At 34.5% G+C, this 25,277-nt stretch overlaps 1 protein-coding gene across 14 annotated transcripts in view; it reads left to right on the top strand.

The window, feature by feature from the left end:
* Positions 1 to 25,277, top strand: part of LOC139139886 (5'-AMP-activated protein kinase subunit gamma-1-like) — a 76,710-nt gene that overhangs the window by 45,746 nt on the left and 5,687 nt on the right. For 4 of the 14 annotated variants that reach the window (XM_070708847.1, XM_070708843.1, XM_070708855.1 and 1 more), the window contains 10 exons: positions 3,085 to 3,271; positions 6,141 to 6,161; positions 12,187 to 12,317; positions 13,645 to 13,693; positions 14,767 to 14,867; positions 15,848 to 15,929; positions 17,618 to 17,676; positions 19,796 to 19,841; positions 23,432 to 23,483; positions 24,625 to 24,751. In XM_070708847.1, coding sequence (XP_070564948.1) covers positions 3,085 to 3,271; positions 6,141 to 6,161; positions 12,187 to 12,317; positions 13,645 to 13,693; positions 14,767 to 14,867; positions 15,848 to 15,929; positions 17,618 to 17,676; positions 19,796 to 19,841; positions 23,432 to 23,483; positions 24,625 to 24,751 — 855 coding nt within the window. The remainder of the gene's footprint in view (positions 1 to 3,084; positions 3,272 to 6,140; positions 6,162 to 12,186; positions 12,318 to 13,644; positions 13,694 to 14,766; positions 14,868 to 15,847; positions 15,930 to 17,617; positions 17,677 to 19,795; positions 19,842 to 23,431; positions 23,484 to 24,624; positions 24,752 to 25,277) is intronic. The other 10 variants (XM_070708852.1, XM_070708846.1, XM_070708857.1 and 7 more) reach the window with 3 other exon arrangements.

Raw genomic sequence — 25,277 nt, forward strand, 5'->3', positions numbered from 1 at the left:
TTTCTTCCTTTCTCTGCCTTGGGATTATTCATAGGGGATTCCATATTCTTCTTTTGGATGTGTGCTCATTCGGATACATTATTGGAATATTTGAAACTGTATGGCTGTTTCAGTGATTTGAATATGAACATTGCACTGTCATGGTGATTGTCATTTTAGAATTCATAATAATGGCAGAGCAAAGATTGATTTGTTAACTATACTGAATTAGTCTGAGTCATTATTGATGAGCCATTGGTCAAAGTTGTGTTAGTGATCAGTAAAAATCTTGGTGTCTATATGAATACAGAAGTAATGCATTTAAGATAAATGTTGAAGTTTGTCAGATGTTTAGCAGTATGTTTCCTGTCAAAGACTTGACATTGTAAAAATATGTTTTTGTTGTGAAATTTAAAGACTTCAACTTTTGCCCAAATTTTCCTCAAATAAACTTTAACCACTGCTTTTCAAAATCAAGAATGAAAATCAAGGGTCACGGAACAAAATTTTTGGTACTAGAAAAACAAATAACTATATTTACTGACTCTTGAAATTCAAAATGGCGGCTGTCCCTATGTTAACTCTTCGGTAAAAAAATACTTTTCGGTTTTCTCAAAAGTAAGGCCATAAAAACTATTATTCCATAAATTTCAAAATGAGCTACATGTATTATAAGTGGTAGATCAAAAATTTATTGCAAAAAGTTTAAGAATCTGAAATGTCTGTCCTCAACAAGGCACATTCTGTCTTAAATTTTGTTCTCTCTACCTTTCAATAAAGTATCTTGGTATAGACATTTTTCAGTCAGAAACTAGTCTAACCAAGACTACTACAAATTCTAAGTATTGGTAATGGCATTATCCAGGCACATTAGAAGAGTTTAAGAAATTTACCTCCAGGTGTAGATTCCATATTCGATTATTCTCAGTGACCTGTCTCTGCCTTTGGATAGGGTTCCAAATTGATCTTGGGTCACATTTTGTGATATCATCTTTTGAATACATGTGAACTTGGCAAATTTTGATGTTTTGAAAATGGGACATATCATCCGACTGTGACTACCTTGCAGCTCAGTGTAACTCAGTTAGTTACTTCTGCAATGCAAGGCTTGATCCATCCATTAAGTCTGAAATGTTAGTAAATTTATTTTAATGTTTCATGGCATTTCAATAATGATACTCTATGTGTAGAACGTCAAAGACTAATTACATGCACTGTTTTGTAGTCTACAACAAGAGATATGTGAAGCTGTTTCTTAGAAAACATTGTGTAAAATTAATGAATTGACATTTGAAGAATCAGTGGATATCAGTTGTTCATGGTTGACAGTGAGAGACAAGTCACGGAGAGTACCTTGTACGGTAGATGAGTTACATTCAAAAGAAAAAACTTGTTGCATTTTGCAATTGAATCCACTCAGTCTGCTGCTGTGACCTCATGAGATTGATATCTGCTATTTCTGTTGTTTTGTTTTACAATCATTAGAATATTATCCCATTTTGACTTAGAATTACTGGTATATATAGAAATGTAGAAGTGGCAAAGAGGTATTGACCATTATAAAAACATGCCAAACATGGTAGCAACACTCTATGATTATTTGGCATGGCATTGGAAGTTAAGATACGGAGAGTGGATATTTTGAAAATAGCTGTCATCTATACTTCTTTTTGTTATTTAGCCAATTTAAAATTGATGGAAGCGAGGACTTAGTAGTATTTTTACTTATTATGACACCTTACTCACTTTGTGTCTTTAGTGTGTCGCAAATATTATTTTAGGACAATTTCAGTCAATTTTAATGTTAGGCTCCAGTGTACCAGTAGTTCTTCATGGGATTTCAATGATCTGGCATAATTATGATAGATTAGTGATGTAGTATTCTAAATCTTTGTCATTGCCAAAGACAAGATATCTACACTCTGATCTGAAGCCAGTTCCATCCGATCGATATTCTTCTCATTCAATTTTGGTCATAATTCTTCAGTGTTCAGGATCCAGCTAGTTTGCCCATATGTTTTCACAGATCTTTGTTTGCCATAGATAGTTCACCACATAGGAACTGACAAGGGATAACTGATATAGACACCTGAATTGAGGTTTCTGTTTTCTGATGGTAGCCTATGTCAATATGACCTTTTCCAGGTTGTTATCACAATGGATCTGCCTGACATAGTCATAAAATAGGCAATTACTGTATGTGACTGTAATTTTATAATAAAAGTGCAGTATTGCTAGCAAATGTCTCTGGTGTACTCTGCAGTAAAGATTTATCATCCGTCTTAAATTGCATTGACAATGCAGCAATGCAATAGAGTTATGACTTCAGCTTCATAAGATATGACAGAGTATCTTACAATATTGTAAGAATAGAGTATTATTTTGGTATTTTGATATCAAATATCATATATTATAAACAGTGTAATAAATATTGTTTCAGCATTTCATTTATATATATTGTTGATTTGTACTATGTCTATACTTCAGCTGCGTTTCAGAAGATTGTGCCAACGTATACCTTGCTATCATGTGCTGTATGCTAGATGCATATTGTGTAGTATACCAGTAAAACTAATGACCAACTCAAATGACACAATAACTACATACATGTATCTGGTTCTACACTTTGAAGGACCAGTTGCGGAAACTTGATTTTTCACTACATGTATTTTCATGTTGTATGTCAATTACAAGTTGTTATTCTACTCCCTGTACTGTGTCAAAACATCAACTGTTTGGCTGGCTTGTCAACTTGGCTCGATGGTGTTCTGTAAAATGCACTATTATTTTTTACATTTTATTTCACATAGTCCAAACCAAATTCACTTGCCAACAATACCAATACACATGTACCGGTACAGTTTGAGTTAACAAAGCTGAATACATGTACTTTGCATCTCAACATGCTTTGGGGAGTAGGACAAAAAAGTATAGTTGTTATTAAAAACAAAAACATTGAAGTGAAGAAAATATTCAACAAGTTACAACTACTGACCCTTTACGGTACCAAGTTATTGTGTGCAAAATTTATCTATCAAATCATTTATTTTTCTCAAAGCAAGTGACTTTATAGATACTGACAATTAATTTATTCTGCAATTACAGAAGAAAAAGAGTGGCGCAGGGAGAGTAGGATCGCCGTCAACCAAATCTCCAAAGTCACCCAAAGCGGGTCAAATACCCACAAAGTACCCATCGGCACCCATTAGGATAGGCTCTCCCATAGGACCTACACCCATATCACCCAAAAACATTCAACTACCAGCATCGCCTGGACATGCTGTCCCCACAGGTTAGTTTGATTTTCATGTCAGATTTGTGATGTGTGTCATTAGGAATGATTCTCCTCAATGAAACATTGTATGCTCATTTTGGTACGCGGCTTGTCTGAAATTTGATAGGTGGTTTGGTGTGGTACCTAGATTTCCAACCTACTGTAAGACTGCCCTCTATGGTAGGTTATTGCAGATGCATTCCTTGCTGTGCAGCAAACTATGTCAATCTGTAAAAATATTGTACTTTTCTAACATTAATACTGCATGATTAAGTATTTAGAGGTGTGCTATGTGTTAGATTCAATCATCTATTGATCTGAGAATGGGAGTTACAACAGATGCTAAAGTATTAGAAATATGATTATTATATGAGAGACAACCTTTTTATAAGTGTGAAATGAGTATCGTGACTTGGTAGTTCATAGCTGTCTGTGTAGTCTTATGAGCTTTGAATTAAAATTAGAAGTTGTAGTAATTATTGTAATGAAGAGATAATAATATTTGGTGAAATTTGCAATAAGAGTTAGTGGGAAAGACAAATTTGAAATGCATTGCATGTATCAGGGTTGTTTTGACAATGCTAATAAAAAGTGCATGCTTTGGTAGTCAAGCATTTCCCATTTATTGGAGGTCAATTAGACATCCAGTGTAGTTATACAGTGACTACCAGCATTCTCAAATCCAATTTCATACAAGGTTGAAGAAAGGCCATTGTACAAACCTTTGCATTTTAAAATTGCTTCAACTGTATGCACTGTAGCAAATCATTGAAAAGGTCTAATAATGACATATTTAACATGTGGGATAAAAAGATTCCAAGTAGTTGTAGAGATTAAACATGTGATTTAGCCAACAGTTAATATGATGTCATTGATACTCTCAAAGTATTTATGACAATAAAATATTGACCAATTTAATTAATTTTTGTCAGAGAATTTTTTTTTTCACTGTGAAGGAGACACTGGAATAGTTATAATCAATACAGAAAGTTGTAGGGCAACATAAGCACTCCTTCAACCAGCTAATCAGATTTTTGGTGTGAAATTATAATATTGAAAATGATCTTTCATTTGTCCAGTAATCGCTCTCTGAAGTGTACCAATTATAGGATATTATGTTTGATAAATGAAAGACAAATGGTTGCCATCTGTTTAAAATGGAATTGACCAGAAATTCCATTGTCACTGAGAAACCATTTCGCACAAAATATATTCAATCACTTTGAATTCAATTTTAAATTATATTTAGAAAAGCTAAATGTGAAATATTCCAATTACCAGTAAATGTGAGTGCTTGAAATGTTTCTGTTGATAGACTGGTGGTGCTGACAGAGCTGTTCGGTCTACAATCACAGCTATTCTAATTATCTCACTTTTGTTATTCTCATCCAAATGGAAAGTTTGAAACTGTAATGTATGGATCAGTATTTGCAGAATCCTTTCGTGGTGGCAGTCTTTTGAAAAGCAGATGTACATGTATGTGTACAGCAAAGATGTCACATGTATGATTAGTTACCAAATTATGATTGGTGCATCACAAGGGTACTGTACATGTATTATAAAAAATACAAAAGTATATGCAGCAGTGAAAAAAGTATATGAATGTAACACAAGGCACAACCTAATGTCTTCACCTTCAGATTCCAATTATAATTATTTCTATAGTGTACACATATTTATCTATGCACTTTAAACTGTGCAGCTGAGAGTAAACATGCAAGATATTATAAGAAGTGTGATTTAATTTTTACAGCAGAGACTGAAAATTGTCCATACTTTACAGTAACTCTCATGAACTGAGACAAGTAACCAGAATACAATGTAACTCCTTCTGCATGCACTAACTCAATTGGTGTACTGGTATTCATTAGTTTGACCATTTCTGATAGACTCCATTGATATTACATGTAGACACTTGCCTTCTATGAAATGAAGCGATGTGAAGTCTGCCCTAGAATGGTTGGATGCCAACACTTCATGTTAGCCAAAGGTGTTACAGGACAGTCACCCCCTGTTCACTTACCCCAACCTTATCAATAACCCCAGCCCCACCTGGTGGGTTGGAAATGTCTTGGTAGTGCAGTAAATATACAGGGGGTGACTCTCCGTCCCGTTCTGCGTAAACTATAGACTTACATAGTGATGAAAGTTATTCAGTGATGTAACTTTGAAGGGGTTACAGTATCAAGTGTGCAATCAAAACATTGAACCTCTGCCTTGATATGCTATCAGAGAAATGGCAGCACAGGGTTATACATGTGTTGTTCATAAAGGACCAGCAGCTGTAACTTCCAGTGGTTTTTTCAATTTTTTTGTTTTGTATATCAATAACAAGTTCTTGTTCTACTCCCCAAAGCATGTTGCAAACCAACTATTTAGCTTGTCAACACATCATCTATACGTTTAAAATGGCCTGTTATTGTTTACATTTGAATTCTAGTCACGATCAAAATTCACTTATCAAAAATAACAATGCAGTTTACACTGTACAGGCTGAGTTGACAAGCTGAATACCGTATATCTCAACATGCTTTGCATAGTACTTAGTACAAGAAACTGTAGTTGACATGCAAAACAAAAATAATAAAAAAATAAATCATTAAAAGTCATTGTGACTGGTCCTTTCAACAAGGTTTTGCTGAACAAGATTGCTAATTATACATCATGAAAATTCATATCTATCATCAATTTGATGCAGTAGTTATTCCATCTTATGTATGACGGGTGCTTAACGGTACGTTGTGCAATGAAAAATTACAGCATGTAACTGGTGAAAGATGCATTCTTTAACACAATTAATCTATGACATGTCACATAGTTGGGCACTTGTGTAAAGTAAAAATTGCACAGAAGTAATGAATATCTGACTTGGTTTTGTTCCACACAGGAGACTATTTCAAGTATCGGGGTAAGTCAAAAGTTGACAGCAAAGCCACAGTTAATTCACAAATTGTTTCTAAACACATTTTCTTTTATTCCTGATGTAACCTATCCAGCTCTTAAGGTGACTAGGTCGTTTCAAGGTGAAGGTGTTTCCTTTCAATGTCATTATCAGGTTTATATATAATTAATACACTACATATAGCATGCACCAAGGAAGTGTGGCAGTGTGTTTTCTAGCTTCGTTATAAAGATTTCTGAACTTTACCTGTCTATTTTGGAATTTCGTAAAATTTTCTTTTGTCAGTCAGCCCCAAAGCTACAAATGGAATATATGTTATTGTCATGAATGGAAGAAATTTGATTCAGGGGTGTGTCAAATTTATGCAGTATCACTTTTGCATCGCGGATAGTGATATGCAGAACATATTTCTTTGGTCATAATTTGTATTTTTTTCACGACATAAGAATCTTACTGCAGTTCAGTCTCCTAACACTTTTCAAACAGTTTCAACTAATGGTACATGATGGCCTCACACTGACAGTCTGTTAAAGGATACAATACCTGAACTGGTTGTCAAACAACAGTCAAATCCATGTTTTGAAGGGTATCAGATACCTAGTAGCTAGTACGTAAACCTAGTATAGATTTGCCACATGAGGGCGCTCTCCATGATTCCTCTGAGTGAAGTGTCAGGGAGAATGCTCTGAGTGATGAATGTAATGCTTCCCGTAGAAAAATGTCATTTTAAACTTTCTGCTTCATTATCAATCAGTAAAGTGTTTCTCACTTCTTTGACGATAACATGTCAAACATAAGTTTTCTTTAAAAATGAGAGTAAAAATCAAATGATCATATTAGACTTTTCTTTGACCCCTTAATAATATATGTAACAGATTTTAAGAACCCTTGATTTCCAAATAATTGAAAAGTCCATCTAAGACGTAATGTCCTCACAACTCAACAAATGTAATCATCCACCAAACACAGCTTATAGTCTGAATTGCTTCATATCTGAACAGTCACTTTCTTTGTATGATGTATAAACATCCATGGTGCTACATGGCTGGCATATCTCATACACAGGACATTGTGATGCACCGTAGAATTTGCAGATACAGTCATATATAATAACCCATGATGTCTACAGGAATATCCATATCCTTAGGGCACTACTTACATTCTCTATCCAGTGGAGGAAGGGAGTGCAAGTACTGCCCTCTGGCAATTGATCTTCCAGTCTATTCAAGACACAGAATTCCTTAAATGAATTATCAACACAGGTTTTGAAATCACCTTAGATGGAGTCAATCAACACCACTGTCTTCTTGAAGGCACATCAAATCATAAGTTCCTGTACACTCTACATGAGACAAAATAATTTCAAATTGCAGTAATTTTCAATGAATATTTATGATCAAAGGGAATAGATTTAATGATGTACAATAGAACAAGGAGATGTCACATACATGTACATGTACCTACATGACAATTAGATACAATATCACAATACAATGCTCCAACTTCCAAATTCTGTCTTCAATTGGATTTTAACTTCCCTGTCTCGACTGCTAAATTCATTCTATCAGTCTTCATCTATAAATGTATCCTATTCTGTTACGTAAACCATGTAAATTGTTCATTTCTTTCCAGCTGATCTTGTTGTGGTTCAGTAAATTTGATTGTGTGATTCAAACCAGAGTGTGTGTGCTGAACAGGGTTTAATGTAATGCCAGCAGCACTTTTCAGAAATCTCCTGTTGATAACAGTTGGATTATAAATTGATATTATCTTCACACAACTTTAATTACTGGATTGTTCCTAATTCTACCCCAGTCATTGAACATATGTTTTATGGTACAGTATACTACAGTAACATTTTAATCAAGTTAATTGTAAAGGAGGATATTAGAAAATGTATTTGCATATGGACGAAATTTTTAGCCGACCTTTTGTATTCATTTATAGCACATATTACCACGCCCTATCCATTGCATTTGAATTCGTAGAGCTGAACCATTTGACTGACAATAAATACACAGTAATGGTTTGTTTACATGCCTGTGAATATGAATAATATTGTAAACATCATAAGTTTACAGCTAAAACATAAATTGTGATTTGCACAAAGATTATAATCAATCACAAATTAAAATTGAGTACTTCTTGGCCAAATTTACACACTTTTTTGAAACAGTTTCCGGATTTGCAAAATTTTTACAGCGTGCGTTACAGTGCGTTGCACTCACTGACAAGTTCTGGGGCCCCATTGTCTGCTAGCAAGCCTCGCCCGTTAATTTTTGGCTTTCCTCTCGCCTTTGTCCATAAATAACCATTAATGGTCATGGTGTCGCCCTTTATTTCTATAGTACATCTCGGTTATAACTTTACTTGTCATTGGCTGACCCAACATCAGTGTAAAAATCAACCAGTATATAGTGGTACAATCATAGTAACTCAAAATTTCATGGTTGTTAGGCTTCAAGTTGAAAAAGCTGTTGCTATGTGGATTTCATGTAAAAAATTAAAGTGTGAACTTTACTGCCAGCTTCATCATGTTGTCTTACCATGAGGGACATCATTGATATCAATATGAGTTGCAAGTGTGGAGTGAAATTCAAAGTTGACATTAACCCTTTAACCCCTTTTCCCTGATTGTGGGTTTACCAAGCAACCTTTTGAAAACGTTGGTACATGTACATGTATGTACGCAGGGTTCTCCAGAACAAGATTTGAGGGGTTGACCACCCCTCTCTTTTCCAAGAAATATATTTATATATTGACAACCATACAATAGAATACAGTATCTTAACACAAAAATATGCAAACTAGGCACTATGTAAATTGGCCACCATAGCTTTATGAAGGATTTTGTTGATTTGTAAAATTGTTCAATGTGAGCGTAGTTATGCAGTCATGCTGACAACTTTACTAAAGACATAAACTGACATCCCTCAAAGATAATTTTTTTCAATCATGCATGGTTTAATAAATCAATGATATTTTTATGAAAATCTTTAAAATCGCTGAAAAATTCATCACAAGACATACCGGTACAGTACTGTAGCTGTAGGTCTTCTCACTCGCAGAAAATCAAAAGAAACCAATAACAGTACCTGTACATACCGGTACATTTTGGCATCTACTAGCCAAAATATACATATTATTATCTAGAATTGCCTTCACATTATCCCTCTACCAGAACATTACATGTACATGTAATATTTAAAATTTGAACAACTGAACTTTGTGGAATCATTGGTGTGTGTCAATGTGGCAGACACAGCAAACTGACATATGTAGTTGTTAATGATTGATGTGATAATGGAATATCATTTTTTCATAACACTTTGCCATATTAACAAACATCAAAAGTTAAATTTTTACATTCTAATTGACAATTACTTTGATGTAAAGCCATAATGATGAGGCTTCATTATGAAATATGGAAATAATTGAGAGAAAAAATTTAAATTGTGTTTGAATTTTTTCACTTAATCTTATGCTATATACTGTAGTATGTTGCATGCACACATGAAACATCACTGTTATTCATGAAAACAAGTATAAACAGTAAAATTTATGATGATTGTGTTCACTTGATAATTTGATTATTGCATTGAATTTGAAAATCCAAGGACAAATTCCCAGCCTGTCTTTATGATGATTAAAATTGGTGTTAAAAGCAAATTATTGGAAGTGTTTTTTTTAGTTCATGCTTTCTTTGAAGTTGCTTGAAATATGTTTTTTATAACAATCATGTCTGCAAATTGCATGATTAAAGTTTATTTATATTGTACAATTTGTAAAGTGCCATGACAAAGAATGAGTAGATCAAAGATAAAAGAGCTACATGTATGTGTATTTACAACACGCCACATGCTCCGTGTCACGATTCGCCAGAATACGTCATGTGATGAGAAAATAGATACATCTAGTCCCCACAGGGATTGAAAAAAGTGACGTCAGGGGGTATTTTTTTGAAAAGCTATTTCCCTAGGGAAATAGTTTTGACCAAATTTGGAAAAGTGCCTCGTCACGTGACCGTAGTGTCGTCTGCAGCTTTGCAACAATTGCAGGTGAATAGAACATGATGTGCAGCCGGGATAGGTGACGATACATTCTCTAAAACAGATTTTTCAACATTTTCCAACATTCCAACAGCGTAGGAACTTGAACAGCTAATCAACGGAAAAGATTAAAGTGCAACTAAGGATGTCGCGAGGTATAATGCTTAGAATATCTTTTGAAAGAATGTGGTACCACGTACAACCGCTGTGGAAACATAGCCCAGTAAACTTATCACAATTGATTGTTGCGGTGCAAAATATCAAAACACATTAAAAACTATATAACAATACAACATGAGTATGTGGTGTGTTATAAAACACCTATAGCCTGGTCTTTATTCGGGCTATAGCGCTCATCTATTACCCCTCTTAGCTGTGTGTTACCAGAAACACATCGCTATACCCCTAGGCCTACGGCCTTGGGGAATAGCGATGTGTTTCTGGTAACACGTGGCCCCTCAGGGTAATAGACGGGCACTATAGCCCTCATGACCAGGCAATAGGTGTTTAATATATAACAGAGTCATGATATCAACACATATATTGTCATACAATCAGTAACATTTCAAAGACTGCACCATATAAACCTACAGAAATTCAGGTAAAAAGAAGATAGGATGGTAAAAAGACATTTACTATCACCATTTCAATTAAGCTTCCATCTTAAAACAGCTGGTGTCAAGGTACTAATCGATGTTTTAAGGATCAGATAGGGAAGCTTAGAAAGATAAGTTTTGCAGATTGTGTGCCATTGACTGTCATATGTAATAGATGTAATGTGTAGACATTACCATAATAATAGCAGTGTGGGATATATATATATATATATATATATATATATATATATATATATATATATATATATATATATATATATATATATATATATATACAGAGAGAGAGAGAGAGAGAGAGAGAGAGAGAGAGAGAGAGAGAGAGGGAGGGAGATGTAAATATAAACAAACATGTACAAAAATAGACATTTACCCTCTGATATACGTTGAATAATGTGATGGATTATTTGTGAATTATTTTTAACGAATCTTTAAGCTAATATTAATAATATATGGCATTGAGATGTGTTTTTGCTGGCCAAAACATCATACACAAGGGAATGAAATGTGTATTGTTGGGCATTGTGAGTCAGATAGCAAAACAGTGTTGTCACCTGCTGACCTGTGTTCAGTCGTCAGTAATTTATAGAAGTGACATAATCCACAGCAGTGGACTCTGTGTGAGTGGATGCTACAGTAGATTGAGTCTGCTGTGTGAGTGAGTTGAAGGTAGCTGGAGTCTCTGTGAGTTGAAGGTAGCTGGAGTCTCTGTGAGTTGATGCTAGCTGGAGTCTCTGTGAGTTGATGCTAGCTGGAGTCTCTGTGAGTTGATGCTAGCTGGAGTCTGAGCCTCTATCAATCTATTACCTTTGTCTCCTAATCAAATTACTGCAGTGGGTTTGCTTTACACGCCTGTTGCAATGTAACCCTGAATTCTGCTGATAGGTAGCTGGGGATTTGTACCTCTATTTCAAATGGAAATTCAATCAGAAACCAAAAAGTCCTTGTCCTGTGGTCTAGGCTGTAGTTGAAATCATGAAGGCAAAATTAAGGACCCTTAGGCTACTGTTTTTAAACACCTGTTATGAACGCCTGCTCAAATGTGATAGTGTGTATATCCTCTTGATAGTACAGTGCAGTGTGATAAAATAACCCCGACCACAGTAGTGTTTCATTGCCTGTTACCATGGTAACCACCTAGGTAATTACAGAGACGCATAATGAAGCCGTGTGTGTTTCTTGCTGCTGTGGTCCTGCCGTGTTGGCCTATCATTCTTTAGATAGTTAGCATAGACCAACACAGCTGACAGAGCTCGGAGTCTCTCATGCCTTGATCCTGTACTTTGCAACGTCTCCTACCTCCTACCTTCTAACTGACTTTTTACCCTGACTGATATTTCATCCAAGTCTCCATTCTGCATCTTACAGTTAACAAACTGGCTCAGTTAAAGATTCAGGACTACAGTGAGGAGCCGGGGAGGCGCCAACCACCGACCACACTGCAAGGGCAGGCTAACAACACAGCGTTAGATGGTAGTATGCTGTGCAGGGATGCCGTGGTAAGTTGTCCTTCCGTCTCAACTCATGCTGACACTATAATCTAGGACAGTCTCTGTGACAGCTTTATGCGATCTTGACGCTTCACAGTAACCTGCCAAGTTCACCGTTGTCATTGCATCATTAGCTAAATTGTTAAATTGCATGTATTCTTACACGCCAAAATTGCAAATATACATCTGTGCATGCTGCCAATACTGGAGTAGGGCCTTTTCTATTAAAACGTCAACTGAATTTCAACTCAGTGCTGTATAATTCTGTATCCATGTTTAGTACTGTTGGGGGCTACCAGTCAAGGGGTTTAATGCTTGCTGGAATGGAGGCCATCAAATTAAATGCTGTTTCTATTTTTACTCACTGTCTATCAGAAATTACAATGGCAATGCAAAGGCTCCCATTCAATTTTGATGTTTCATATACATCAGCTAATCAATATTTCATTTCTAAATTAACAACATGTTATTACGTGCATAAATTAATTTCTGACAAAGTCTCAAATTTTCATTTACTGTTTTTTGACATTATTTTTCTTGAATAATTCACTGATGATATACTCTACCTGCCAATAGATTATTTTATGAAATAATACTGGAATAGGCATTTAATTAAATTATTTCACAGTGTACACAATTATTTTAATTAAGAAAATTAATGGACAGATAACAATACAGATGAGACAATTTTAATTTACTCAAAACAGGGGATCTGAAATCTTGCCACGTTATAGAATTAACACACGGCAGATTATACCACCGTTCATTTGCTTAGCTCAGTCAGTTTTAATCACAGTTACCATGGATACATCTAATCAAACCCTTTGACAACCAGACTTTGGTATAACCCGCATTGCTTTCACTGGTGTTGTGGACCTTTATACATTGGAATGGGGGTAAAAGGTTGAACCATGAATGTGTGTTCTTTCATGTGTGAGTGACAATTGGGTCAAACATGAATAGCTGATATTGCTTTCACTAAACCTATTCTTTTGCAGCCAGTGTTGTAAATTGAAGCGTGTAACCTTTGATATCAACAATGCATTTTGAGTTTACATTACACTGGCCTTCTGGTCTTATCACCTCTTTCTGGATTTGTGAAATTCTTTTGTATATGTTCCCAACACAGTAACAAATTTTCATCGATGTTATTTATTCATGATTTGTTTGTTTTGTTTTGCATTTTGTCAGCTCCTGTCACTCTGTCACTTCTGCCCTATGACATCAACAATAAAAGGTCAAAGTGTTGCCTAGCTAAAAGTTTTGCGTTAATTTCTCTATTCCCTACGTTTGGCCTCCATTCTCAAGTAAAGCATTCATCTGTTTGCCATTTCAGTTCTCCAGTTCAGACCCTGTTTTGGAAAACATGGATATAGACGAAGATGGTGAGCCCCATTTTCTACTATACAATATGTAGCACATATATTTGTGGGTACCACTCTTTAGACCGTTCTTGTACATTATACCTGCAAATAGCAAGACTTACATTGACAAAGATTTTGCTGAGGCATCATGTAGTTACATTTACCAGCCTATGATTTTATCCTGTTGTTAGAAAATTTACAAGTTACAACAGTAACCCAATATATTTTTGCAATTACGTAATATTCACCCAATGAAGCATAAACATCGTATTACAATGTATCCGATAATTTGTCATACAGTGTAGACAAGACTGCGTAAGATTTACCCCGTTCAGGCCTTTAGCTGTTTATATATCCGGGTAATTCAGGCATGTTCAATGGAAGTCCGGCTTATATGTCAGGTTTAATCACTAACTTGACAGTGTTCTCTGTCTTTTCAAGCATGAATCCTACAGTTGAAAAAAGTGATTATGTTAACACATACACTGAGATATGCCAACCATCTCTGGCACTTTGCCAAAAATGCAAAAAAAGGAAGTCTCCAGAAAGATTTTGGTCACAGATTACACATGAATGTTATGTACATAATCTGTTTTCTTCTATTTATTTTATTTTAGTATATTTCTGGGAAAAAAAGTTGACAAAAAATGTATATAAGTGAATGCAACACAATCAATATTTGAATAATGTGTCATGTGAAAATGCATGTGTATTTTCCTGTCCCAAATAACAGGACAAAGTTACAACATTTGACATTATTTGAACTATTGTTTTGCAATGTAGAGAGGGATTAATATCACTTTTTTGATGGACTGAAGCATTATCTAACTACAGACTCTTGCAAGCCTGCATTCGTCCTAGTTTTTGAGGAACATTATTAATCTGTCAATGACGGTAATTTCTGGATCTACCAGAAATGATGTCCTCAAACTTTGGGTCAATATCTAACACTTGACCTTTCATCATACCAGCATTTCAATAACATGAATCACACAGATCACACAGAAGGAGAAGAATAATGTCAAAATACTACAACTTTGTACTCTAATAGTAAAATGAGAAGTTATGAAATTCTTTTGCATTTTGTTTACCAGCAGATGAACACTTAGCATTTGTAAGATTTATGAAAGCACACAGATGTTATGACCTTATACCTACAAGTTCAAAACTGGTTGTGTTTGATACTCAGTTATTGGTAAGTACATGAGACATGTGTACATCAGATGACTAGTAAACATTGAATTCCTATCCGTGCCATTTTAATGAAGCAGTCTACATGCTATCTCTCCCTTCAGCAGTAATATCTTGGTCATTTAAAGCAAAACAAGCATTAACAGGTTATTGACATCTTCTCTATGCTCTTATAGGACCAAACTTTTCATAATTTTTTTCACAGTTTTTTGTATGTCAATTTTGAGTTGGTGTTCTACTGTCAAAAGTGTGTTGACACTTACTATTTACCTTGTCAACATGGCATTAATAAGTGTAAAGTACATGTATGTTGTTATTGGTTACATCTGAATTCTAATCTACACCAAAATTCACCATCAATAACAATGAAGTGTACACACATACAGGCTGAGTTGACAATCTGAGTACTATTAAATTCAGCATGCTTGGGGGGAAGAACAAGAACCTTCAGTTGATATTAAAAATGAAGGTGAAAAAATTTTCAATGTTTCAGCTACTGGCCTTTTAATTCAGTAGACTGTGTTTTCATTCTTTTATTTGCTTGATATGTTAAGTCAAACGGCCTTTCCACAAACCCTCTAATTTGCATGTTTTTGTCTTTGAAGGATGTATTTCATACACTCAGTAGTCTGTTGGTACCGCTACTCTGTTGCAAATGTTATGACTTACAGTCATTAAATCTCCAATGTATATTAGACATTATAATTTATTGCATTGTCAGTGCTAGGTTTGTTTTCTAAATGTTTATGATATCTTGCTTGAGGCAAAGTCATATGAAAAGTTGACAAGTGTCGGTTCAATATCCTGCTTATTTGAAACAAACTGGAAATAACTCGTATTGATCCAAAATGGAAGACATCAGTATTGTCATTGTTTGTTTATTATTCAATTTATCATACGCTGGTACTTCATGTGCAGTGTTTTACTCTTCCATAATTTATGATTCCAGATGTCTGAACCACATTTCACTGTGATTGCTTGCAGGTAAAGAAAGCGTTTTTTGCTCTAGTTTATAATGGAGTCCGAGCGGCGCCATTATGGGACAATACAAAACAGGATTTTGTAGGTAAGTCAGCGTCAGGAGTACTTCAATGGTTGCATGTTGTGTGCATTACGTGAATTCCCATCAATCTTTTGCCGCTTCTATCTGTAACAGACCATTTTGACCTCAGCGACACGACCTATTGATCTCTGCATACTGTACACACTTCGAACAGTTTTAAAATGTACACCGTACATGCTCTCCCTTCAAAAGCATACTTTTTTGAAATAAATGGCAAATAAACTAAAATGTGGTATTTACTTGTCTATACTAGCTGACTGTATTTTGTAATTAGGTTAACAGAACAGCATGGTAGTAATGTGGTTATTGTAAAGTGATCTTTTCAGATTTAAAGTCTACAATACCAAAATCTTATTGTACAATGTATGGTTTATGGGTTTTTCCTTGTCGTCTCCATTATTGCAAAATAGGTATAGATTGTTAGTGTAGGGATATTGTTTATACTTAAATTTGTTAGTGTAGGGATATTGCTTTGTAATTTATATTACCCTAAACCAAAATTTAGCAAAATATCCTGGTTCATAGTGAAATTATTTCAATGCAATGAAAGCAGAAACAGAACCTGGTGTATAAATATGGTAGTTATTGATTCAGCATTTATGGCCAAACAGTCAGTGGGTCAAAATGTTACAAATGAGCTTTAACCATTTTTTGTGCTTCCTGGTTATTCTGTACCCTTCCACTACCATAGTTTTGTCCAAACCTATTGTTGTCAGTGGTGAGTATGGACCTGTTCATAGGGAAATGGGGTTGAGCAGGTTAAGGCTGTAGGTTGACATCCAGAGCTGTCATTTGCAATACCATGGGCTGTCTATGGTACGCCAATACAGTAACATTTGTGGACAAGAGAAATGTCACCGTGTAAAATTTAGGTCCTGAATCATTTATTACCAATGTCATCTTAAACTTGAATCTTGTGACTGCCTTCATCCTATATACCACACATATTGTGAACACCTACATGTATATGATCCCATTGAAATGTTCTGAAACTGAAGGTGTCCAGTAATATATTGTAATACTTGATATTTCAGGCATTCAGTGTAGTTACGGGGTTAGATGGCCACTGACCATATTCTGCTAATTGATAGATTGTGTTTTCATAAACTATCCAGACAGTGTTTAGAACTGTCTCACAAATCTGTTGCTTGGGAAAATTGTTATTGAATCATATTGACTGGACTTATTGCATTGCATTATCTTCGATCATCGATGATGTCATATTCTGATCATGCATTCCCCTGGCGAGGAAATAGTCGTAAAGCAGCGATATCCAGGATTTTCTTATCTCATCCAGACTGCTTTATTCTGACAGTTTGGTCACCGATATTGTCATTTTTCCTTGTGCAGTGCCATCCATTGGATTAACTGTTGTTTGACAGCTACTACATCACGCCATTTAGAGTGATTCTAAACTTAAAGTGACTTCCTCCTGCCTTGTGGCTGCAAACATTTTGCCTTTATTGCAGCACAATTCACAGTTATTGGTGAAAAATTATTATGATATCATCAGAAAATTAATTTTATAATTAGTATTACTTTAAGAAAATTAATTTGTGTCACGGGGATAATTGTACAATGTTCACTGTATTTATCCTACTTGTCATCAACTAGGAAATAATTTGTGATTTTATTTTCATATAATTCCCATCAGGTAACAAGGATTTCCTTCTTTATCTGTTTATTTACAGGAATGTTAACAATTACAGACTTTATTAATATTCTTCAATATTATTACAAATCACCTTTAGTAAGTATGACTTTTTTTATGATATATGTTCAGTTTTTTATCAAACTCATAATTTTGTGTGGAATGAAACCAATATTGTCATACTTGAATTTAAAATTTTATTCTCAATTTCACCACAAAGGAATCATAAAGAAAATTTAACAGAAAGTTGTGAATAGTGTGTCTGTACTGTACAACTTGATTATGGTGTGTGCATCAGTTTCCAGTGTTTTTATCATCAGCCAAGTAGAATGTAGGCTGTGTTAAGTGTCCATACTGGTCCATCAATGCTGTAGCATCAGAGTTAATATATCTGTATGTGTGTCCTGAGGGCAGATGAGATAGGCTATACTCAAAGTCTCAGTGTATGGTATCTTAGTACAAGGTGTCGTGTGAGAAATCTAATCAGACCCACCTCTCACTTTAAATATCTGGAAAACAGAAAAAAGGCACTTTTACCAATGTCAGCTGATGCACAACAACAAATTGAAATGTAGATTGAGACAATGTTTTCTACAACCCTAAGCATGTTTTATTCCCGTGTCTCACTGAGGTTTATTGTATTTTCCATAGCTATATTCATTACAGAAGCCACTTGCCCTAAATAGCACTATGATGATTGTAGTTGGTATTGTGTCCTAGTGTATACGTAGATTTTGACTGTAGTCTTGAATTTTGAATGACCTAAGAGCCTGTGAAATGCCATGATATCATTGTAAATACTGGTCCACTGATTTGGTAATGGAATTTATAACAAGGAATTGTAAAATATGTGTAGCTTACATTGCTACCAGACTACTTTTATTTTCAGTCAGTGTATCCAAAAGTCGTATATTTCAGATTGTCGGTGTGTGTGTAAAAATATTATGTAAATTTGTGTACTGTAGAAAATGTGAGAATTTTGTCGAAAGGTCCTTGTTAGAACACTTGAAATCTCTTCTTTGAGGTGCAAAATGACAGGATCAAGGGCCATTCTTGGTTTGACTTTTAATGGCTGACGGTAGTTAGGCAATGCACTACTTGAAATGACGAAGTGTCTACATAATATAATAGCATGGATATTTCCAAAGGTACACAGACCTGGGAAAGTGGTCCCATAAAATTTCAGCCTTTGCTTTTCAATACATGAAAATCATTTGTAGAGCTGTGTGTTAGTTTTTAGTGAATAAAATTCTGTTGACCTTCATGATAGTTTTATCGTCTTGGATTGTGATAGTCAGTTTGACTTGAATATTTATAGTACCTGGTGACATTGTACAGGCTTGTCCATGTGACGCAGGGTGGTACATGTAGGTACTTACATAATAATGAAATGCTATTTGAGTTAAAACATGAAATGTATGTTTTTTTCAATACATGGGATAATAACCTTTCAATTCCCACAGTAAAATTAAAACGTTTGTAAGAAACAAATATTGAGAAGACATTTTTCATGGACTCCTTTTGTTTTGCATTCTTTTGTTTTGCATTCTGATCAGACGGTGAAGCTTGCTGAAACAGTTAATTTAGTACTGTCCAGGCTTTGCTCACACTTCACCAATGTGAAGTGACTTGGAATTAGGAGCAGTAGACAGGTTTCACATGTCTGATGCGTGAGTCTGATGAGTGTTTGTATGAAGTGGATTAAATTCTGGTATTCATGTCATATTAATGTGACAGCTTATTAATTAACTGTCATCATTGAAGCTTTATAGATGTCAATTCCTTGTTATTACCTGATGCTGGTGAAAGTAATTTTGTTCACAGATATTTTCTCGTAAATTTCACACTTTCATCAAAATTGTCTTTATTAAACCCTAACTGTCTCACATGCCCCTCACTGGCTAGGCACTGTTAGCCCTTTCTCCCTCTGATTATGAGCTGGTGCGGCTAGCTATGCCAATTTGCAATTTGGCATAGCCAGCAAGGGTCGCTACGCCATGTTACACCAGCTCAAAATCCGGGCCTGAGAGCTTCACAGTGTTATAGCCAGTGAGGGGATGTGAGAGAGTCTCGGTGAAATCAATTGATAGAATGGAGAACATTTTGTGGATGAAATCAGACTGAAATACAATTTATTAAGGGCAAAATTACAAGAGGTAGGAAACACTGATGTGAGTATTGTGTCTTTTAGTCATTTGCTTCTTATTTTACTTTCCAGGTTAAAATGGATGAATTAGAAGAACACAAAATAGAAACATGGAGGGGTAAGTGGTCTTTCCTGTCTTACTTCAGCCCCAGTCTATCACTGAAATATTTGTGATTGTAAAGTTTAAGTGAGATTGATGTGTGATGTGACACTGAGTGAATATCAGGTATACTGCTGCATTTTATTTGCTACACCCTTTAGTTTTATCTTGCCAGTGAATGGGCCACACTGAAGAAGCGGAAAGGCTCATATTAAAGAATTTTGCATGTCAAGATAATCCTAGGGGGAGTAGTTGCTTCAAAAAGCTATTGGAGGGGCCCCTAAGAAAATCTAGTTGTTTTCAAGAAGTAGATTGGATCTGAATAGTGTCCTTCATGGCCATCAACAAATGATTCAATAGATGTCACTTGAAAATGAAAAAAAGAACTCAAAATACATCTTCTCATACAGCCACTTTTTTACTCTAAAAGTGAGAGGATATTTAAAGTCCTGGTATGCAGAGTATGTTGTCAGCCACACTGAGTTGTAGTGTCCATCATATTCTGATCACATATTTGTAATTTAAATGATCAGTCACAGAATCAAGATGGCAAATTCCTCTGATCCATCAATGCAAAATATTGAATAGGCTTTGATAATCTTCTTGATGGACGAAAGATTACAGAAATATTTGTAAAGGATTTTTCATGATTGCTTTTTATATATAAAGATTCGCATTCAGTTAAATTAAAAAAGCACATCGTAAATTTAACTCTACTGAATTAATTACTACAATAGTAAAGATGATGATGTCAAAATGTTTTGAATGAAAATCACATCGCTCAAATGTGAATTTTCCCTCAGTTTTAATAAAGAGAATATAATAATTGAAACAATAATGACGCAATATTGCAAGTCATGTTTCTAGCTGATGTAGAATTACTAGAAAATCTACTTCTTTTGTACTGTGTACGTTGAGCTACTTCTTTTGTACTGTGTATGTCAGCTTTTTAACATCAAACGGAATGTCAGATCTGGATGATTATAAGCTTGCAATCTCCAATATGGCGTGATTTCTAATGCTTCTTTGAAAATAAATGTGATAGCACCTCTAGATGTGATTATCTTACATGTAGCAATGCTATATTTGTGGTTTAGACCTTGACCATGGGTATTGTGCAAATGTTTATGATGGAAAATCCTTCTATCACACTTTGGTAATTCAGGTGCTGTCGTTTTGTATGCTACAATGAATAGGTCATAGGTCAACCATTTGTAAGGTAGTATGCACCTCCAAATAAAAAGACTTAAAATTTTGCATAAAACTTTCCACAAAGAAACTTTGAATCAATTCACTGTTGAAATCAAAACGAAAAGTCTAGGGTCATGGTGCAAAATTTGTACTAGTGAAATGGCAGCCATTTCTGTGTTATTTCGGGAAAATAAAACTTTCGATTTTTACAAAAATGAGCCGCTTAAAACTTTATTTACTCCACGAGCCTCAAAATGAGCCACACCAAATGGCAGACCAAAAATGTGTTGTATAAGTTCGAGAGTTCAAATATCTGCCCCCAGGCATTTTCTACCCTAAAGCATGACTGTGTCTTGCCGTTATAAAGTACTAGCACCCAGTATAATATTTCTCAAGTCCAGACCAAACGTCCTGGAAAACAGATGTAAACTCCTAGTGATATTTCCTTAGGGGGAAATTCTCATTTCTAGCAAGAAATTAAACTCATTGGCAGTGTACTCTGAAATAAATACCAGTTTATCTTCAGATCTTCTTGAAGGTATTCAGTGAGGTACGAAAATTTCAACAAAATGTGTTTGATCATGAGAAAAGTTACTTGGAAGTATTTTGAAGTGCTTTTGATTTGGAACTTTGGATAGAAGTCCCACAATTTAGTATCTAGCCCTGGTTTTAACCCCAAACTACATAGTTTTGAGGAACATTTTTAGCAAGAAATTCATATTTATTCTCGTTAAAAATACCTTGACTTACTGTGTTGTCATACATACATGTAGATATTTCTGATAATTTATCTGTAGGGAATAAACTATGATAAACAAAGAACATAGAAACAGTGCTTTATATTCAGTTGTTGTTTTAATGAACATTTAAAAATTGTTTTTAAATATTTCACGTTTATATCATATGGCTGATTTCTATAGTTTTAAATAATGCTTTGTATATTGAAATAATTTTGTTAAATGACAAGTGGCAGGGGTTCTCAAGAGCATTTTTAAATTTTGAGAAATTGATTTTTTTTTTAAAATTGATCTTTTTAAAAAATAGTTCACTGACCTATAACCTATTCTTCCTGTCACAGTGTTTCTTTTTATATAATGACTGATTCATCATTGACTTTGAGTTTGCTATCCAGAAAAAATGCGTAATATAGATTGAAATGAATATAGAATATAAATATTGCTTTTTTGAAACAGAAGGTACTTTATACTTGCAGTACAGTCCTTTTAGCTACACTTATTTTCATTTCGCAGTCATAAATTTTATTTCCACCCAGCAGACATGTTTCAGGATTGCTTGTTGCCCTGTTTTAATATACATTATTCAATAAAAGTTTATTGTACATGAGGACAATCAGTGGTCTACTGCATTGAGGCAGCAGAATCACTGACTTGAAAATTGTTTAGATCCTTTAAAGAAGTTATCGATAATCCATTTAACTGTGTAAACTTGAAATGATGGAAAGGGTTTTTTCAGAACGATGTATGTCTTTAAAATAACATTATTTTTGAGACAAACAGTAGACAGATTCTGTAGGTCTGTGTTCTCGTAATTTATCTATCCCTGAAGATTTACCAAAGGAAACAGACATATTGATGCTGGCTGCCTCACTATGTAGATTTTATTTCGTTTTAATGAATACACATAAAATGTATCCTCTGAATGAACCCATCGTATCTAGAGTACACACAGTCATCCCTGTGTTGGAATAAAGTCCTCTTTGATACTGTGCATATCAATATATTGAACTAGTTCACGATTTGATCGGACAAAATGAATGATGTGTCCCATGAGATATACACATTGGTGATTTCATATTAATTTCATCTCCCAAGCATATCCTTCTTTAGTTTTCCTTATCAGTGTTCTTGTGAAGTAAATATTTGCTGCTGAATGGATGAAAAGAATTTTTTAACATGTTTCAAAATAGCTACATGATAAATTTAGAATTTGAATTCAACACCATAATTACTGAATTAGGGACAAAAAACGACAGATAAGGTATCAGTAGAATGAGCCTCAGACCCAAAGAGTTAATTAAACTTTAGCTCAACTTTCCAAAAGGATGCTTTAAACCATTTTCTTTGAAATTCAAGACTAAAATTTAGGGGGCATACCGCAAATTTTGGTACAAGAGAACAAAATTACTCCAAATTTATCGTTGTGTGGAATGCAAAATTTTCACTGTGCCGATATTTACTTTGCAGGGAAAAATTAAATTTTCAATTTTGACAAAAAATAGACATGAAAATTTTATGTACTTCACAAGTTTCAAAATGAGTGTCCAGAAACAGTTTACCAGCAAAGCATTCTAAAACATTGAGGTCCCCAAGGTACATTCTGCCTGAAATGAACTACATTAAACCAATACATGGTTGTCCAAATCATCCTTACAGTTCATTGCTTGTATCTCTTTACAGATGTACTTCAAAACAGGGGGAAACCCTTAGTTTCAATTGGACCCGATGAGAGGTAGGATTTTTTCCATGTTTTTGTGTAGTCTGTTATTTTTGCTCTTTTCCATTCTAAATCAGCATGTTAAATGAAATTACTGTAGCTGTTTTAATTCTTATAATTACTTGAATGTCATTACGTGTTACCATATTACTGAATTCTAACAATACAAAATCTTATCTGAATTGAAATTAGAATATTATCAGTCTGTATGCTTCCCTGATTTTTCCCCAATGTTGTAAAAGAACACCATACTCTGACTCAGTGTAATGACATCAACATGTTTCCTGCTTAGAATCCTGAAAGCATTCCGTGTAATTGCTGTAACATTGATCTTTAACATTCAGGGCTGCTGTGTTATTAACACTGGGCATATACAGTAGATGCAAACAGATTTTCCTATACATCAACTCTAATTTCTCTGAATATAGGTCTTACCAAAAAATGGTAAATGTTATCAGTGAAAAGTAGCAAATCAGTATTGTCTATTTCAATATGAAACCAGCAAACCACAATTGCCAAGAGTTCATCCCATCAACTTCAGAGAATTTGATGAATTATCAAATGCCACATATTTTATAGAGGAATGAAGGGATGCTAAGATCTACTGGCATGTATCAGTATGCTAATATTTAATCAGACCATTGAAAGTGTATGTAATGTTTGTTGGTGTCAATAAAGCATTAAAAAAAAACAGCTAAAAAACAGAAAGTGTATATTTGAAGTGGACAGTATATGACTACAATAAAATACGTACCATTTTACCTTGAAATTATTTTTACTGTTTGTTGCTTTTCCGCTCTGCTGGAATGAAATTCTGCTAAAAGTGCTATTTTATATTCCCAACAAACATGAAATTTATATGAAAAATAGATATTTTTGATGGTTCACATGTACATCAGTAAAATGATAAAAATTAACTTACAGCAAAACTAAACATTTTGGTTTTCAATGGAAATTGATTCAAGTAAAAATGAAACAGTATTTCAGGTATGCAAAAATTTGACATCAACCCATTTTAGTGGCTTGCCTAATACTTCTAAATGTTGTCTTTTTGTCTTTGAGCTATGATTCAGAATGGTTTAGTCTATTCAGTTTTATGTAATGACTACAAAAGCCATTAGGTTTGACTGAAAATTCTTGTGAATTCTCATTTCAGTTTGTTTGATGCAATTCGTATGCTAATCAAGAACAAGATTCATAGGTTGCCAGTAGTTGACAGGCAAACTGGCAATGTAATCTACATACTCACACATAAACGAATACTCCGATATGTCTACCTATACGTAAGTACCTACACTGTACTGTGTCAGGAAAATTGGCGTAATACCGGTATATTTCACTTCCATACAGAAAATCTACATGTATGTTCTATTGTACAGTGATTATGAAGCAACTCAACAACAGTAAACATTTGAGTCTGGACATTTTGCAGAAAGTATTACTATTAAAATGTCTTCCAATGGAGAAGGATATTTAAGGTTGGATATTTTGCATATACCATGTGAATTGTGTTCTGAAGATAATATCTCTGAGTCAGTAGTTGCCATCGACATTTTGTTTGTCATTGTTGTTTGTGTCCATGATTTTAACCACATTCCATGTACACCACAAATGTCTTCATGTAATTCGCCACCTTTGTACCGATCGATTTGAGTTTCTAATCATGGTTTTTAGGCGCATCTATGATACATAAAAAAATGTACACCTTATGGATCTTAAAATCACATCATAACTATTTTGCCTAAAATCTACAAAGTGAACACTGGGGCTGAAGTAAAATTCACAATTAATCTTAATTGCTGATTTCTT

Source organism: Ptychodera flava, chromosome 9, assembly GCF_041260155.1.
Source record: "Ptychodera flava strain L36383 chromosome 9, AS_Pfla_20210202, whole genome shotgun sequence".
NCBI classification, from domain to species: Eukaryota; Metazoa; Hemichordata; class Enteropneusta; family Ptychoderidae; genus Ptychodera; species Ptychodera flava.